The sequence below is a fragment of the Sarcophilus harrisii genome, chromosome 5 (genome assembly GCF_902635505.1).
Source record: "Sarcophilus harrisii chromosome 5, mSarHar1.11, whole genome shotgun sequence".
NCBI lineage: Eukaryota > Metazoa > Chordata > Mammalia > Dasyuromorphia > Dasyuridae > Sarcophilus > Sarcophilus harrisii.
This window is the reverse complement of record NC_045430.1, coordinates 178,057,368-178,073,954: the sequence shown is the minus strand read 5'-3', so window position 1 is coordinate 178,073,954 and position 16,587 is coordinate 178,057,368. Positions and strand designations below refer to the sequence as shown.

The 16,587-nt window shown below is 39.5% G+C and overlaps 1 protein-coding gene across 1 annotated transcript in view; it reads left to right on the top strand.

Moving 5' to 3' along the window:
* The first annotated feature begins 9,853 nt into the window (after positions 1-9,853).
* The window catches only part of UBE2H (ubiquitin conjugating enzyme E2 H), a 133,424-nt gene continuing 126,690 nt past the window's right edge, over positions 9,854-16,587 (top strand). Inside the window, exon 1 of the mRNA XM_031939048.1 lies at positions 9,854-10,088. Within this exon, the coding sequence (XP_031794908.1) occupies positions 10,036-10,088 (53 nt within the window). The 5' untranslated portion in view covers positions 9,854-10,035. The remainder of the gene's footprint in view (positions 10,089-16,587) is intronic.

Sequence of the window (16,587 nt, the reverse complement as noted above, 5' to 3'; positions counted from 1 at the left end):
GACTAAATTATCTTCTTCCTTATATTCATTTCTTCAAACTTTCTCTTTTCTTTTGAGGGAATGATTATCCTTCCAATCATCTTGGTTTGCAACTTTACAAATAATTTTTTATTCGGTCCTTTTCTTTAACCTCATTAGATCGTGAACTTCTCAAAGGGAGGGATTGTTTTTTTGCCTTTCTTTGTATTCTGAGTACTTTGCCAATAGGTGTTTAATAAATGTTTTATTGCCTGACTGGCTGATTTCTGAACTGTCATCAAGGTTTGTTGATTTCACTTCTGAGCCATTTCTTGCATTTATCCCGGTCTTGCAACTCCTACAAATATGATTTTAGGTCAGACTTTTCTGACCTTTTGCCTGGACTATTGCAATGGACTCAGTTGTACTTTATGCTTCCAGTCTTTCTCTTCTTCAATTTATTTATGTAGCTGCTATTGAATCTGTTATTCCTTGCTCAAAAATCTTCATTGGTCTCTTCTTTCCTTTAAGAAAAAATATAATCTTCTCAGCCTGATATTTACAATTCACCACAATCTAGCTTCTCTCTACCTCTCTGACATTTTATTCCTCTCTACATATTATATGTAGATTGGCCTATGAGGCAGGGAACATGCACAATAAGCTCTGCCAGTGCTAATAGACAATGAGGCTTGAAGAGCTTGCTTCCAGAATTCTAGATGGAAGGGCTTTTACTCTCACCCCCCTCCACTTTCCCTCTCCCAAATAGCAGGTTTAGGTATTCTCGGGCTGATTCTTGTGGGTTTACTGCAAGGCGATTAAAAAGCCTTTTAATTGGTTGCTTAGCTAGAAATGAGTGTGCATACAAAAGGCTTGTCAAAATGCCTTTCTCTTCCCGGGAGGCCAGTGAAACATCAACTGCTGTAATCCTCTGGGTGAGAAGAGGGGTAGCTGAAGCAGCAGGATGGGCTTGCCACCTGCTTTCTATGCCCTTATCTCCCCACCCAGCCACCATGTTACCATGAACTCATAGTGTTCCTTCTCTCTCTATTATGTTTATTCCTTGCTGATCTTAGGTGAATGAGTAACAGACAGAATGGACTAGCTTATGACCACAGGAGCTTCAAGGGGTTGGAAGAACCAGCAGAGGTACTTCAATTGCCGGTAACAGAATCTGCCAGAACAGCTGCAGCAGTCTAGCCCATTGCAGAGTGCAATCAAGAGCTGGTAAAGAAAGTAAGTAACTGGTTTGACCCTTTTTAGCAACTGATGGACTTGGCCACCAAGATACTCTAGCAAACAAGCAAGGAGTGACTTGTCTATCATATACATCACATTCAGAAGTGAACTTGATGGGGACTCATTGGAGGGAGAAAAAACAACTATCTACCCTGGTGGGATGTTATATTTTGGTCCTTATTATACTTCCTCAATAAATATTTCTTTGTAAAAGCTATCTGATATAAATTGATTAGTGGGAAAGAAATAAGCATTTGGTTTTTATTTTTATTTTTTTTAATTTTTAATTAAAGCTTCTTATTTTCAAAATATATATGCATGGATAATTTTTCAACATTGACCCTTGCAAAACCTTGTGTTCCAAATTTCCCTCCCTTCCCCTCATCCCCTCTCCTAGAAGGCAAGTAATCCAATATATGTTAAACTTGTGCCATTCTTCTATACATATTTCTACAATAACCATGCTACACAAGAAAAATCAGATCAAAAAGGAAAAAAATGAGAAAGAAAAAATGCAACCAAACAACAACAAAAAGAGTGAAAGTACTATGTTGTGAGTCACACTCAGTCCCCATAATCTTCCCTCTGGGTGTAGATGGCTTTCTTCATCACAAAACCATTGGAACTGGCCTGAATCATCTCATTGTTGAAAAGAGCCATGTCCATCAGAGTTGATCATTATATAATCATGTTGTTGCTGTGTACAATGATCTCCTGGTTCTGCTCACTTCACTTAGCCTCAGTTCATGTAAGTCTCTCCAGGCCTTTCTGAAATCTTCATGCTGATTGTTTCTTATAGAACAACAATGCAGAATAAGCAAGCATTTGCCTTTTTTTTATTATTATTATTATAGCTTTTTATTTACAAGATATATGCATGAGTAGTTTTTCAGCATTGACAATTGCAAAACCTTTTGTTCCAATTTTTTCCCCTCCTTCCCCCCACCCCTCCCCCAGATGGCAGGTAGACCGATACATGTTAAATATATTAAAGTATAAAGTATATTAAATACAATATATGCATACATATCCATATAGTTATTTTGCTACACAAGAAAAATCAGACTTCGAAATAATGTACAATTAACCTGTGAAGGAAATAAAAAATGCAGGCGGACAAAAATAGAGAGATTGGGAATGCTATGTAGTGGTTCACACTCATTTCCCATAGTTCTTTCTAAGCAAGCATTTCTTAAGCACCTACTATGTGGGAGATTCAGTGCTAAACACTTATAAATATTATCTTATTTGATCCTTAGGACAATCCTATAATTAAGGTAAATTTTAGTATTTCCATTTGACAGATAGATAAACTGAAGTAGACAGAAATTAAAGTGATCTGTATTAATCCAATAAGTAAGCCAGTGCTCATTCAGTAATAAGTAAGTCAGATTTAAATACATACCTTCCAGATCCTAAGGAATCTCTATCTACTGTATCACCTAGCTGATATTGGGGAAGTAATTGATTTAAATTATATTAGGGAGGTAATTGGCTATTGAGATTGGGGAAACATACTTAATGGGTATTCATGAACAACACTATTAAAAAGATAACCTTAATCCTTCTGGGTTATCCCTAGACCTCTGAGGGTAGGAGCAATGGCTCTGGGTACCCAACCTGATGGTCTGAATGTGAATTGGAACAATGAGCCTCAGGTTTTATATTTCATTTGTATTAATCAGAGTTAACATTCTCTCTGTTTGTACAGACTACTCCCTCAAGTCTGGAATGTATTAACTCTGCCTCTTGGAATTCCTGGTTTCTTTCAAAGCTGAGATCATATACCACTTTCTTTTGGAAGTATTTAATAATGTTCCTTTTCCCTTTTCGTCTTCTAAAAAGAAATCATTATTTATTTGTTTTAAACACTCATTTTTAAATTTTTTTGAGTTCTGAATTCCCTCCTTCCCTCCCACCTCTGCTTCATGCATACAGAAGGCAAGAAATGTGATGTCAATTCTACATGTGAAATCATACAAAGCATATTAGCCATGCTGCAAAAGAAAATAAGGAAACATACACACACAAAGTGAAAAATTATACTTTAATTTTCATTCAGTCTCCTCTAGTTCTATTTCTGGACATCATTAAGTCCCTCAGAATTTTCTTGGATTGTCACATTGCTGAGAATAGCTAAATCATTCAACTGATCATTGTACAGTATTGCTATTACTGTGTACGATGTTCTGGCTCTGTTCATTTGCACTGAAAATTGAGGACTTGTCCATTAATTGGGGAATGGATAAATAAGTTGTGCCATATGATCATAATGGAATATTATTGTGCTGTAAGAAATGACAAGTTTCCGAAAAACCTGGGAAAACTTTCTAGGAGTCTCCATGAATATTAAGAAAGTGGAAATGTAGTAAAGTAGAGAAGACAGGATTTGGAAAAAAGAATTGTCCAAAAAATTAGGACAAATAGTTAAGAATATTACTTAAAACATGCATAAGATATTCCCTTTACTTTAGGAGTAAGAAATTTCCAGTATGATATTTCATGCCATTTAAGGAGATCCCTTTTTCCAGTGACTAAGACTTAGGGTTAAGTATGCTGTTGGGTGTGGCAGAGATTTAGGTACACAGCAATCCTAACAGTTTGCTTTTTCTAAAGGGACAAAAAGTAAGCTGATCCTATTTTTGGGACAACTGATAAATGAGTCCCTTCTGAATTTTCATGCCATGAAGTTAATTTCAAGATCCCCCCCACTCCTTTCTCCTTTTGTCCCTGAACTTTACAAAGTAGAATTCCTGATGGGCACAGCTAAGTAATAGAACTGTATTGGAACAGAACCAGTCTTCAAAGGTAGCAGATAAAGGTATTTTTACTAGCACTCATCAAACTACTTTTGCCAGCTTATCAGTTCCCAAGCATTAAAGAATCTTTAAAAACATAGGACATGTGGGTAGATATTTCTAAGATTCATCCCCTCTCTCTTATTTTTTTTTTTCTAAGTTTTCCTCTTCACTTGATTGTTCTTTCTATATATTCTGGAGAGTTGCTTACTAGACAATATAGAAGCAATAAAAGGCTTGTGAAAAAGTTTGTAAACCTCAAATATGATATAACTGTAGGTTATTATTATTATTATTATTAATACTATTATCATCATTTATGATGGGAGCAATCAACTTCCCACTTGGTCTTGACCCACAATTACTCCCCAGTGTCTCTTCACTGTTTTCCAGGAACAGAAATAGAGATGGATGGACAGTTGTGGGAATATAAAGGTCCTCTTACTCTTTCATTTTATTATTCACAAGATTAAGATGAAGAGTTAAGAATTTCTGCATGGAGACCATTACTAGCTTGCATTTTCCCTGAAATCTGCAAAACAGCAGACCCAAAACAGGGCTCAAGGGTGAGATAGTGTGCTATAGTGGAAAAATCTGGGGCTACCTGGCCTCTGGAGTTTAGTAGTTGTCTGATGGTGAATATGTCACAAGCTCTCTCACTAGGGACAGTTTCCTTAGTTATATAAGGAATATTTAATGGCCTTAAAACTTACTTCATAGGATTTTTGATGGGCTTACGAGACAATGAATATTTTTATGCTTTGGAGGAGGAAATTTATCACAAAGAGATGAAATAGGTAACATTCTTCCCTCTCCCCCTCCCCTTTTATCCTCCTGGGCACTTTTAGATTGTGTTTGGAGATGTTCCTACAAATTAATTGATATTAAGCTGGTCAAGTTTCGTTTGAAATGGAATCTTTGTTTCTGAGGAGCACTCATCTAAAGGGGCTTGTTATCCTAGGAGATGATTGTATTTTGCATAGATTAACTTTTTCACCCTTTTAATATGGAAGAGGGAAACTGAGTCAGAGTTAGGTGATGCAACAAAGTTCATTTATTAAAAGAGATAAGCATCGAATCCTCCCTGATTCTCAATGTAGTGGTTTAGCTGGGATCATACTTCTCTATTCCACTCTTTATCTCCTAATAAGGTTCTCAAAGATGGAAAGACAAATCCCTTCATTGTATATATTTCCACTTAAAGATGTTTTCTGTGTATGTTGTCAAAGCCAAAATCATAACTAAGAATTATTATGTCTAAGGCAAATTGAACTTGGGATCTGGGGAGTAGCTTGTACAAAGTACAGTCCAATTATGGTAGAGTTTTACTAGGAGATAGGACAGCCTATTCCCTCAAGAATATAGCCTGTATCCTCACAGGGTTTTAGAGAAAGGTGGGACCTGGAACTTGATCAACATAGCAATGGGATTCTAGAGGAAGTGAGCTGGGAGTGATTGTGCTATATGCATGGAGAAAGCCTATAATAGGAAGTAGTGCTTGCCTCAAGGAGGAAATATACTCACCCAGGAAGAAAGTTATATTCTCTTAGATGCTGGTGCCTTGGGGAAAATCACAGATTGCCCCTTGCTAGTTACAGTTTTGATGAAGGTTATTTAAAAATATAAGTTAATTCTTACTGAGAGTAGTTGAGAGAGCCAACCTTTATGAGATATGGGATGGTAGGAGTATGCATGATCAATTCCTGGATGAGAGTACCCCATATTGTAGGCTGCAGGTTAGGGAGGGAGACAGGATTAGAGAGCATACAGTAACTTCCTAATTTATTCTATAAACTTTAAGAGTCCCTCTTCTTTCTACAATCAGTTTTTAGTGTTGTGCTCAGTAAATACAACCAAAAAATAGCAATACAACAGATGTAAACCTCTTACTCTTTCCAACTAAGGGACTTAGGCTTTTGACTCAGGCAGACTGAATTTAGTCCTACATAGCCAGATTTCCCATAAAATGGGATTAAGCTTTTCTTTCACTTTCTGCTACTCTTCTTCCTCCCCAACAAATACCCTCAAAGTGGTATTATAGGGAAAACTCTCTAAAACAAAGCTTGAGGTTAGTGTCATGTCCAAGGTGTCCCCAAAAAGAACTAGCAGTGTCCCTTTTATTAGATGTAAAAAGTAGATCAGTTATAGGATAGTTATTTATTTTCTCCACCATAAAAGAAATGTTTAAACCACAAACTTAAGAGCACAAATTGATAAATATTCAAAACATAAAATAGCAACCTGTAACTCTTAATTATACTTTCCTAAGAGGTTAGATACTTAATGAAAATTTGTCACAAGTTTCTTTCCACTTATATTCAACTTCTTATACTCACCTCCGTCCCCATTAAACTTTGTTGTATCTCTATTCCTTCTATGATCAAACATAAAATTTTTGTTATTTAAAACTCTGTTCCTACCCCATCTTTCCAGCCCTATTTCATATTACTTTCCTTCATGGACTTTGTAGTCTGATCAAACTAATCCTCCCTCATTCTTACATACTACCCACAAACTCTTGCTTGTCTCCATGCCTTAATACTATCTCCTGGGTAAAATACACATCCTTCTCACCCCTCTATTTCTAGGAATTGCTTCCTTCCTTCAAGTCTCGGGTTAAACATCATCACTTTCTTCATGAGGCTTTTCTTGGTACTCCTAGCTGTTAGTGTGCATCCTTCCAAAAAAGATTCTCTTACATCTGTTTTGTTATCTCTTACACATTTATATGTACATGTATATAAAACCTGTTGAGGGTAGGGACTGGTTTCATTTCTGTCTATATCTCCAATCTTTAGCCCAGTTCCTGCTATACAACAAAAATTTAATAAATCCTTGTTGATTTATTGATGAGTCATTGCCTTCAAGGAACATATTCCTCAAGGAGAATAAGAAACCAGCATGGACAGAAATGCTAGGGCACAATATTATGTAAGTGAATTAGAAAGTTGCAAAGTAAAGTGCTATATGAGGTCTTAGGGGGATGATTATTGTTAAGTAGGAGGACTGGGGAAGGTGTTTTGAATAAAGTGGTGTTTGAGTTGGGCTTTAAAGAATGGGTAGGAGGAAAATAGGTGAAGATGGGGAAGAAGGGATCTCTAGGTTTAGGGAAGAGCTTAATCTAAAGTACAGAGACATGACAGCATGGTTTTGTATTCAAAAGGCAGAAGATTATCCATTTTGACTGGAATGTAGAGGGCATGAAATGAGGCTGGAAATGTAGAAGGGCCACCAAATTTGAGTGACTTTTCCGGGCAGAGACATATAAAGTTTGAACTTTATTATGGAGATAATAGAGTGTTACTGAGGAATTTTAGAAGTGTTAATATTTCCAGGTCTCTGGGTAAAAAAGATTATTTAGGTAGAAGTATGAATTGGAGGAGCAGGGTGTGAAGGCAAAATTATATGGAGATTTATGCCAGAGGATTGGGGGATGGGGAGGGGAACAGAGAAAGGTTGTAATGGGAATAGAGAAGTGGGGGTTAATCAGCTAGATTTCTGAGGAGCTCAGTCAGAATTTCAAAAGCTCTTGAAAGCATGTCATATGAAGTTTGGATTAAGGAAATGGAAATGTATAGACAGGAAAAGAGAAGATTTAGGGGTTTATATTATAGTTGTGTTTAAATATTTGGAAGGATGTCTTCCTTTAAGACTCAGTTCACAAGCCACCTTCTTTTAGTGGCCTTGTTTAAACCCCTAGCTTCTGCAGATTTTCCCTTTCAGGTTACATTGTATCTACTTTGTAAATATTTTATGCCTATTTATGTACATATTGTCTCCCAGATTAGAATGTAAACTCCTTGAAGGCAGGAATCTGGCTATTTCTTTGTATCTCTGGCACTTATCACAGATTTTGTAGATGCTTGTTGATTGATCATGCTGCTGTTGCAAATGCTAGAGATATAAAGACAAAAACAAAACTATCTCTGACCTCAAGAAATTAATCTTCTATAGGACACCACATATATACAGATAGATATGTACAAAATGAATATATACAAAATATATACAAAATAAATTTAAATTAATCTTTTTTTTTTTTTTTTTTTTGGAGGAGGTAAGTGTCCACTTCCAGATTGGGGAATCTGGAAAGGTCCTATGTAGGAGGTGACATTTGAGATGAACTTTGAAATTTGAATTGTAATAGACAAAAGGAGAATGTACATTTTAGTCAGAGGGCAGCTTTGCATTGTAGGAAATAAAATCTTATATATAGGGAACTACAAAAAGTTGGTCTGGCTGGGCCAACAGTAACGTAGCACTTGTTTCCTTAGACTTGGCTGAGCTAGACAAGGCCAGCTGGAGACTAAAAGAATTACACACATGTTAAGGAGAAGCAACAACCCTACAGTTATGTGCTGGCTTGCATGCTTTTAGCTGGTTGTCAATAAACATTTATCAAGCTATCAAGTGTGCCAGAGACTGTGCTGCTAAGTGCAGGAGGGGGTACAAAGAAAGGGAAAAGACATTCCTGGCTCTTTCAGGGAGACAGCAAGAAAACAAGTGTGTACAAACAAGATAAACACAAAATAAAATGAAGATAACTAGTAGAAGGAAGACTCTAGCAAAGGAGGATTGAGAAAGGTACTTATCAAATCTCTGTTGAAACAAATAACTTCAAGATAGGAGCAGAATGTAGACAGACCATTTCTGTGAAATGCTTTTTATTTCAGGCAAGGCAATGAGATTATATAATTATATACATATATAGATACACATGCATATAGATACATATACTTACACACACCTTGCATATTCATATAGATACATATACTTACACACACCTTGCATATTCATATAGATACATATACTTACACACACCTTGCATATTCATATAGATACATATACTTACACACACCTTGCATATTCACATTGTACATATTCACATATACACACAAAAACTATTCAAAATTTAAAAAATATGCAAATGCATATTTATACAATGTACATTTACATATATGTAAATATGTATTTTACATTTATGCAACAATATTTCATATTTACACACCTAGGCAGTATATATTTACACAACATTTAAAATATATGTATGTATATTTAAATGTTGCAAACTGTATTTTATGTACATTTATATATGCAACATATATAACTTTGCAAATTTTAAAGCAATATATAAATATTAAGTATTCTTTTTATTATTATTATAGCAAGGGATTGCCCCACTGGCCTATTTCCAAGAGAGCTTAACCCCAAATTACACTTGCTTATAGAAACGGGAAAATTAACAAGCATTTTATGTATGAAGCATTCTCGACTCTTCAAAATAGACAACCAAATAAAAACTGAAGCTATCATTAGAGTTGTCATTATAATTAATTATTATTGTTGTTGTTAAGAAGATGACGGCAGGAGTCGTTGGAGGGGGGAGGAGGGGGACGGGGAAAGGAGGAGGAGGAGGAGGAGGAGGAGGAAAAGGCCCGTGGAAGTGGAAGGAGAGCCGGAGGAAAAAGCCGAACTACAACTCCCAGAAGGCCCCGGGGGATCGCGCGCCGCGGCGGCGACCCTCCGCTTTCGGCGGCCGAGCCGGAGCCCCGCCCACCGGGTGACGTCACTGAGAGGTGACGTCACGGCGCTCAGAGCGAGGCTTCGGTAGAGGAGCAGCCGCCGGAGCTGGAGTCGCCGCTGGTGGCGGAGGTAGCGAGCGAGCGAGCCAGGGAGGGCGGGGGGAAGCGGAGCTAACGCGGAGCAGCGCGGTGCGGCGCCGAGAGCCGGGGCCGGGGCGGCAGCCGCGGAGCCGACAGCCCGAGCGAGGCGGCGCCGGGAAGCTCGGGGCACCCCCGCTCCCAGCCCCCCAGCCGGACGGTGCCTGGTGTCCCCCCCCGCCCCCCCTCCCGGGGGGAGGAGGAAGAGGCGGCGGCGGCGGCGGCGGACCGGACCTCGGGGTGTCGCCGCCCCCACAGGAGGAGCCGGGCCGGCCGCGGGCGCCACAGCGCCGGGGCCCGGGGCCCGTGACAGACGGGCCTAGGAAGGGGAGAGGCGGCGGCGGCGGCGCAGGCGACGGGAAGGCGGCGGCGGCGACACCATGTCATCTCCCAGCCCGGGCAAGAGGCGGATGGACACGGACGTGGTCAAGCTGTATCCTTCGTGGCCGGGGGCGGGGGGGGCGCCTGCGTGTGTGTGTAGTGGCTCGGGAGACGCGGAGCGGTGACACCTACCGACCCCCCTCCCTTCCCCCGGCCTTTCCTCCCCGGGACCCCCCCGGGCCCGAGGGGCCCTCTCCTCCCCGTGCCCGGGGCTGCTCCTCAGCACCTCCCAATCCCTTTCATCGCCTCCATTAACCCCTCCAAAGACGCCTTGCTCCCCTTCTCCTGCACCCCCTCCACATCTATGACCTCACCCCTACAGTTTTTAAACCCCCAAAGACCGTCCTTTTCTCCTGGGACTGGGGGGGGGGGCTTTCTGCTTATTTCCTCCAGCTACTTAAGCCCCCTCCCAAGACCAAAAATGGGGATATCCCAGGATGGTTCCTTTCTCTCCTCAGAGAAGTGCCCCCCAATCCCTACCCAGGCTATGTGTGAACTGGGGCAACCCCAGGCCCTTTCCTTTTTTATTCCCACTTATAAGCGGTATCAGCGGGTAGAGGCAGGCGGTCCTCAATTGTGTCCAGTACCCCCTAACTAGCCCCCCCCCCATTTAAAAATAGCCCTAGGTGTACTTGTCACGCTACCCCCTGGGTATTAGCTGGGCTACCTGGGAGCACCCCACTTCGCTGCCTGCTTCTGACAAAGCAGACCTTCTGTCCCAAGGGCTGTGAAGAGAGGGGCCTCTAGTTGGGCCAAACACCCTCCCCAGCCAGCAGGGGTGACACGGAGAGTGGGGAGCCCTCCCCCAACATCACTTGCCCCGCATCCCCCGGAGGGGGAGGGGGGGGGGCTTTCCTTCCCTAACGCCCTCTTCAGTGCACTAGCTCTGGGGCTGACCCTGGGGAGATTGTATTTGAGAAGGGAGCCCCGCAGACCGGGCTTTTGTGGTGGTTGGTTAGTTATTCGTATTTACTCAGTGACTTCAGCCAGAGAAATTCCCGAAGGTTCCCGGGCCAAATTCTGGGTGGTTGTGGTTCTGTTGTTGTTTCGTGAGGGTGATTTGGAGGGTGTGGGGTGCGGGAGGAAACGAGCTCCGCCGCCAGTCCCCGGGGGGAAATGGGGTAAAATGCAGTTGGAAAGTCCAGTTTACCTTCTTGCCCTCCCTTCCCCACCTCTCCTCCACTTCCCCCTGTGGCTGGGTTTTGTTTATATAACAAGTAGTTTGGCTGGATTCTCCTGAAGAATTCCTCCTTTTATTTATTTTTTTTTTCATTACTATTTTTGATTGGATGATTTATCTCTTCTGTAAAGGGTGGGCCATACTAGTGAATATTCAGTTTTAAAAAAACTTGTCCGAGTTTTAAAGTAGTCTTAAAAATGTTGGCTTGTAGGTGGGGGATGGGTGGATGTTTGTCAAATTCAGAGACTGTTCATGGTATTTTCAGGAATGAGAAGGTGGCTTCTACCCTTACCCCACCCCAGAGAACTTGCCAGGGATTAGCTGCTGGGGACGTTGAAGTTTGAGTCTGAGCTTTTATTTTTCTTATTTTTAAATTGGGGAGAGGGGAGTTGTGTGTGTGAGAAAAGACAAAGAGGCAGAGGGGATGGATGAAGGAGTAAAAATTGTTTGTAGGGAAAAGGTAAAGCCAGACATTACTGTTCTTGATGTGTGTAATGGATGCTTGCAGTTGTGTTGGTGCCTTTTCATAAGGCTGTAGCAAAACTTGTAAGAGGGCAGATATATTGTTTAGACAAAACTGCTTCAGATTTTAGTCTTGTTTAGAAAATAGGAAATGACACTGATTATAGCAGAACCAGAGTTATTTTTATCCTGGATTTAGTCTTACTGTCACACCAATGCAAATTTTCAGCTAGTGTTTAATTTAGTGGGGGAGGGAAGAGAGGAAACTGGTTTTTTTTTTTTTTTTTTAAACTATCATGTTCTTAAAATATATACATGTGTGTTTTTAAAAGGTTGAAAATAAGTGAGGCCCACTTGACCTGAGTCTTTCCCAAGACTGCTCCTTTTGTTCATTTAGTAGTTGTGGCATCTAGAATGATTACCGCATTTAGGAGTAGGGGTATCTGGGGAGGGGAGGTGGTATAGACAAAGAAGGGCAGGGTAATTTTTTTCTCTTCTAAGTGGCTTTATTTTGTAGCTTATTTTTAGTAGATGATGAAGAAAGACAAAGATACATTGGCTTCCTGTTCATTCCTCACCTTCACTCTTTTTTGACAAAAGAAAGCAGAGGTGCTTAGAAATCACAGGTCTTTAGTAGTCTAACATCCTGGGCATTTAAAAGCCAAGGGTTGTCTTTGCTATATAGGTCTTTGTTTTTTAATCCCAGCATAAACGACATAATTGAGAAGTTCATTTTTTTCAGATACCTTTGAAAATCTTCCTCCTTGTCTTTTTGTGTATTTTATTGGCCTCCTTCCTTGGATTAAATGAGATTTGTAGGCCCAAACTAAGCCATCGTTTTTAAAAATACAAATAATATACTTGTATATTTAGCTGAAATAAAATAAGCCCTGTAACTAAAATAAGTGAAATTATATGAAAAGGAAAGAGAGTGTTTTGAAAATGAGACATTGGGTGAGGAAGTAGAAAAACATAGGTCTGAAGGAATGTACTTGCTTGTTACCCCCACTGGCCCTTAATTTCTTGGGTTTGTGCTTACTACCATTTTCTTTGCAGTCTCGTGTTTCAGCCCATTTTTGGATGTCTCCTGGGCATAATTATGCCACTAGGATTTACAGCCTGGCAGGGAACCTATATAGTACTAAAGTAATAGGGTGTGGGGGCAGGGAGACAAGAGCATGGACGTGTAAGTCTTGCCCCTGATTTCTATGGCTCTGACAGTTTCATCAGAGACTGGGCTTCTGTTAGTTGGAGTCAGTGATCTTTCTTTTGTGACTGGATTGGTAAGAGATCAGACTTCTGAGTTATTTGGGGAGTGAGTGCTTTGCACCGATGCACTGAAATAATTTGCTGGGTGATTGTGTTCTGAAACTCTGACTCATTCATTGTTTCTCTCCTGGTCGTTGTGCAAAGCTTCTGGAACCTAAAACCAATTTAAATTGCTTCTTAGCGCTGTGGGGATGTTGTCCCCCTCCCAGAATGTGCCTTCACCCAGTAGAGTGCTTTTGAGTGTGTGAAAGTAGAGAGAGGAAGGGCCCCTTATCTATCCATTCAGCTCAGTGGAGTCTTTTCTGGGTCAGAAGTGGAGTGTTGTTTTTTAAATTTCAGTTTTAAAACTAGTTAATTATTTAGATTATACCCGAACTAGGGTTCTCCTATTCTTAACCTAGGATCTGCCCTCAAGGAATAACTTGTTAAATTTTTCCCCTGGTGGAGGAACAAACTGATCAGATTACACCTAAGTCTCTTGGCCATGTGGGGGTTTTTTCTCTGTCTCACCCTGTTGCACAGTCTTTCTGATCCTTTTATCTGTGAACCAGAGGCCCCTGCTAAATGCCGAAGCTGCTTGTTTTGGGGAAGCGTCTGCAGGGGAAAGGCCGCAGGCACGGCTCCCTTTGGCTCATTGGCTGTTCTGTTACTACCCGGAAACAGAGCAGTGGGCGGAGCTGCCCAAACAGCTGATGGAGTGTGACCAAGAGTGTGTTTGTATACAAAAGAGTGGGGGCTGGGGGAGCCCAGAGACAGACTTCAAAAGCATAAATTGTGGGGAATCACAAGTGAATAAGTGGAGTCTTCAGCAGAATCAAGAATCCCTACGGGGACATGACATGTCACAGTATTTGTACTTAAGGAGGTGAATATATTTTTTGTGTTTGTGAGGTAACAGATCATAGGATCATGGATCTAGGAGGGGAAGGAACCCCAGAGCCCATCAATCCAACCTCCTTCATTTCCTGGTCTGGAAACTGAGGCCCAGGGAGGTCAAGGGACTGACTCACTATCAGGTCTAAACAAAGCATTGTCTGAACCCAGATCCTTGGCTCTTTTCTGAGAATAGTTTGGGGATTTATGAAGGAATTTATGTGGGGATTTTTGTTGGCATAGCTAATAGTAGAAATTTTGGTGGCAATTTTGAGAACAGGCCTTTTTTCCTCTTCCGGAGGGAATACAGTAACTTAAGCAGAATCCATGACTTGAAATATATTTAGCTGACTATATGCAGAGGCAGCATAATCAAAGCATAGTAGATATTTAACTTCCCTTGCCAAGCTTCAAGTTGGTTTCAGAAAAGGGACTGCCAATGTTGTAGAGTAGAAAATTCATTAATATGTTCACAATGAAAACGTTTTAGGATCTAATATATCTTTACAAATTGGACCTGTTATTTATTGTTCCATTACCAAATGAATAAAAGGAAGGAACCAATGTTAATTAAGCACCTACTGTGTTTATCATTGTGTTAATAAGCATTTTCCTAATATCTCATTTGATCCTCACAACAGCCTTTGGAGGTAGATGCTGTAATTATTCCCACTTTACAGTTGAGGAAACTAAGGCCAACAGAAGTTAAGTACCTGATCCAGGGTCATACTGTAGTGTCAGAGACAAGGTTTATAAGTCCTAGAAGGTCTTCCTGACTCAGAGCAAGCTACTCTACAGCTCAGCTGCTTATAATACTTGAGGGTTTTATAGATTTTTCATAGCATTTGTGTAATGTAGATGAAAATCTCTGTAGAAAGAACATTATATTGTGATAAAGGTCATCGCCATCACATCTTAGAAATAATTTTTGTTTTAAATTTTATATTTAAAAAGAAGTGGTAAAAATGTTCATAATTCCTTGGTGTCACTATAAATGAACACCTTTACTGTGGCTTTGTTTTGACTTAAAAGAAAATGCAAATACAAAAATGGAAATGTGCAACCATTTTCCTTGAAATTGCTACTTAAAAAAACTTTGTTGTTTTGTCATTACTCTTGTTTTCACCCTTAATTTAGTTGTTGGGTTACTTTTGTTCTACTTTATTTTTCACTTGAAGAATAGACAATTCTATAATCTTTTAACCAGCTCAAGTATCAATTGGGAACCTGTGGTTTGGTTTTCATTTCCTGTGGTCTCTGTTTGAATAAGATGATGGGATGGAAGTTAGAACAGTTTTATATTCTTCACTCTTCTAGCTGAAATAAAAGATTTGGTAAATTGTAATGTTCTGAGTTTGTCTCCAGTCTAGATTTTGGTGGCAAAAATAACATGCTGGTCTTTATCTTGGTTAAACAGGGACCCACATGAGTAAGCATTCACAGCTTTAGGCCGTCTGATTCCTACAGTTCTAGTAAGTTACACCCATGTCTAAAAATTCAGCTTTCAGGAAAATAATTTCTACAGATGGGAACCATAAAAACTAACCCGATGTATGTGCTTTTAATACTCTGGTTTTTTGTGCTATGTCATCTTGATTGTGCATTTTGTGCAAAAATGATTAACCATGCTTTCAGTTAATTTTAGTACATCATTAATTGACTAGAATTTCTGATTGCGGGAAACATTGTATTTTGGGCTTGAGAACAGAGTCAAAGTATTTTTTCATACAAAGTTCCCTGTAGTGGGCACTTAGATTTAAACACGTTTTAAAAAAACTTTTAGTACCTCTACTGCACGTTCTAGTTTGTTCTTTTAAGCAGGTTGTGACTCAGTGCTTAGTTACTAGGCTAACAAATAGACTTGGGAAACTCATTCTGAAATCTTATAGTGAGCAAAAAAGAGAATTGGATCTGGAGTAAGACTTGAGTTTAAGTTGTTTTACCTTTGATGTTTGTTAATCTGTAAAATGAGAATAACGTTCTCTGACTCTTATCAGTGTTAATCCATATTCTTATTCTGCCTAACTTTTTAAATAGCAGCGTTCCCCTTGTCTGTAAGGCTTGTAGTGATGAAGAGCAATAAATTGGCTGATGGCAGTGGTGACTAAATGAATTTAATGGTCTAAATACCCCAAATGTACAGAGAGTTAGATCTTTGGCAAAATCTCAAGTAATTTGGGAGCCTAAATTTAATTTTCACTCTTTGAGTTCCACATTCAATTCACAGGTGAAATTCTGGTTGTCATTAAACTGTCATTGTTTTTCCATTTGTGGAAAATCATGGCTCCAAAGCAGTTTCCTTGTCAGTACAGTATTTGTTTCTGATATCCTCTGCCAAAGTATAATGTATGGTCACTTTAAGTCAGTCTAAAATGGGTTTTTAAAAATTACTTTTTTTTTGACCATTTTTGTTAATTGGAAGCACAGTGAAATCAGAATCAAATTATGTTTTTAAAAAGTTTATTCTGTTTTTTTTTTCAAATTAACAAGCCTTACTTTTCTTTTTTCCTTCCCCCCCCCATTGCTTTTATATTTTATGAATCACTTTATTTTTATATTTACCATGGAGAGAATTTAGATTTACATATATTTTCAAAAACAAAACAGTATTTTAGTTGTTTTGTGTCTACATTTTTAACGTAGTTATCGAATCTGTTTTATTTATGTATGTGTATGATTTAAAGATATAGATAACATTTTCAGTCTGGAGCATTTAAAAAAAATTTTCCCACTTTTCCTGTGGGAGGCAGTGATATTCTTTCCTTTT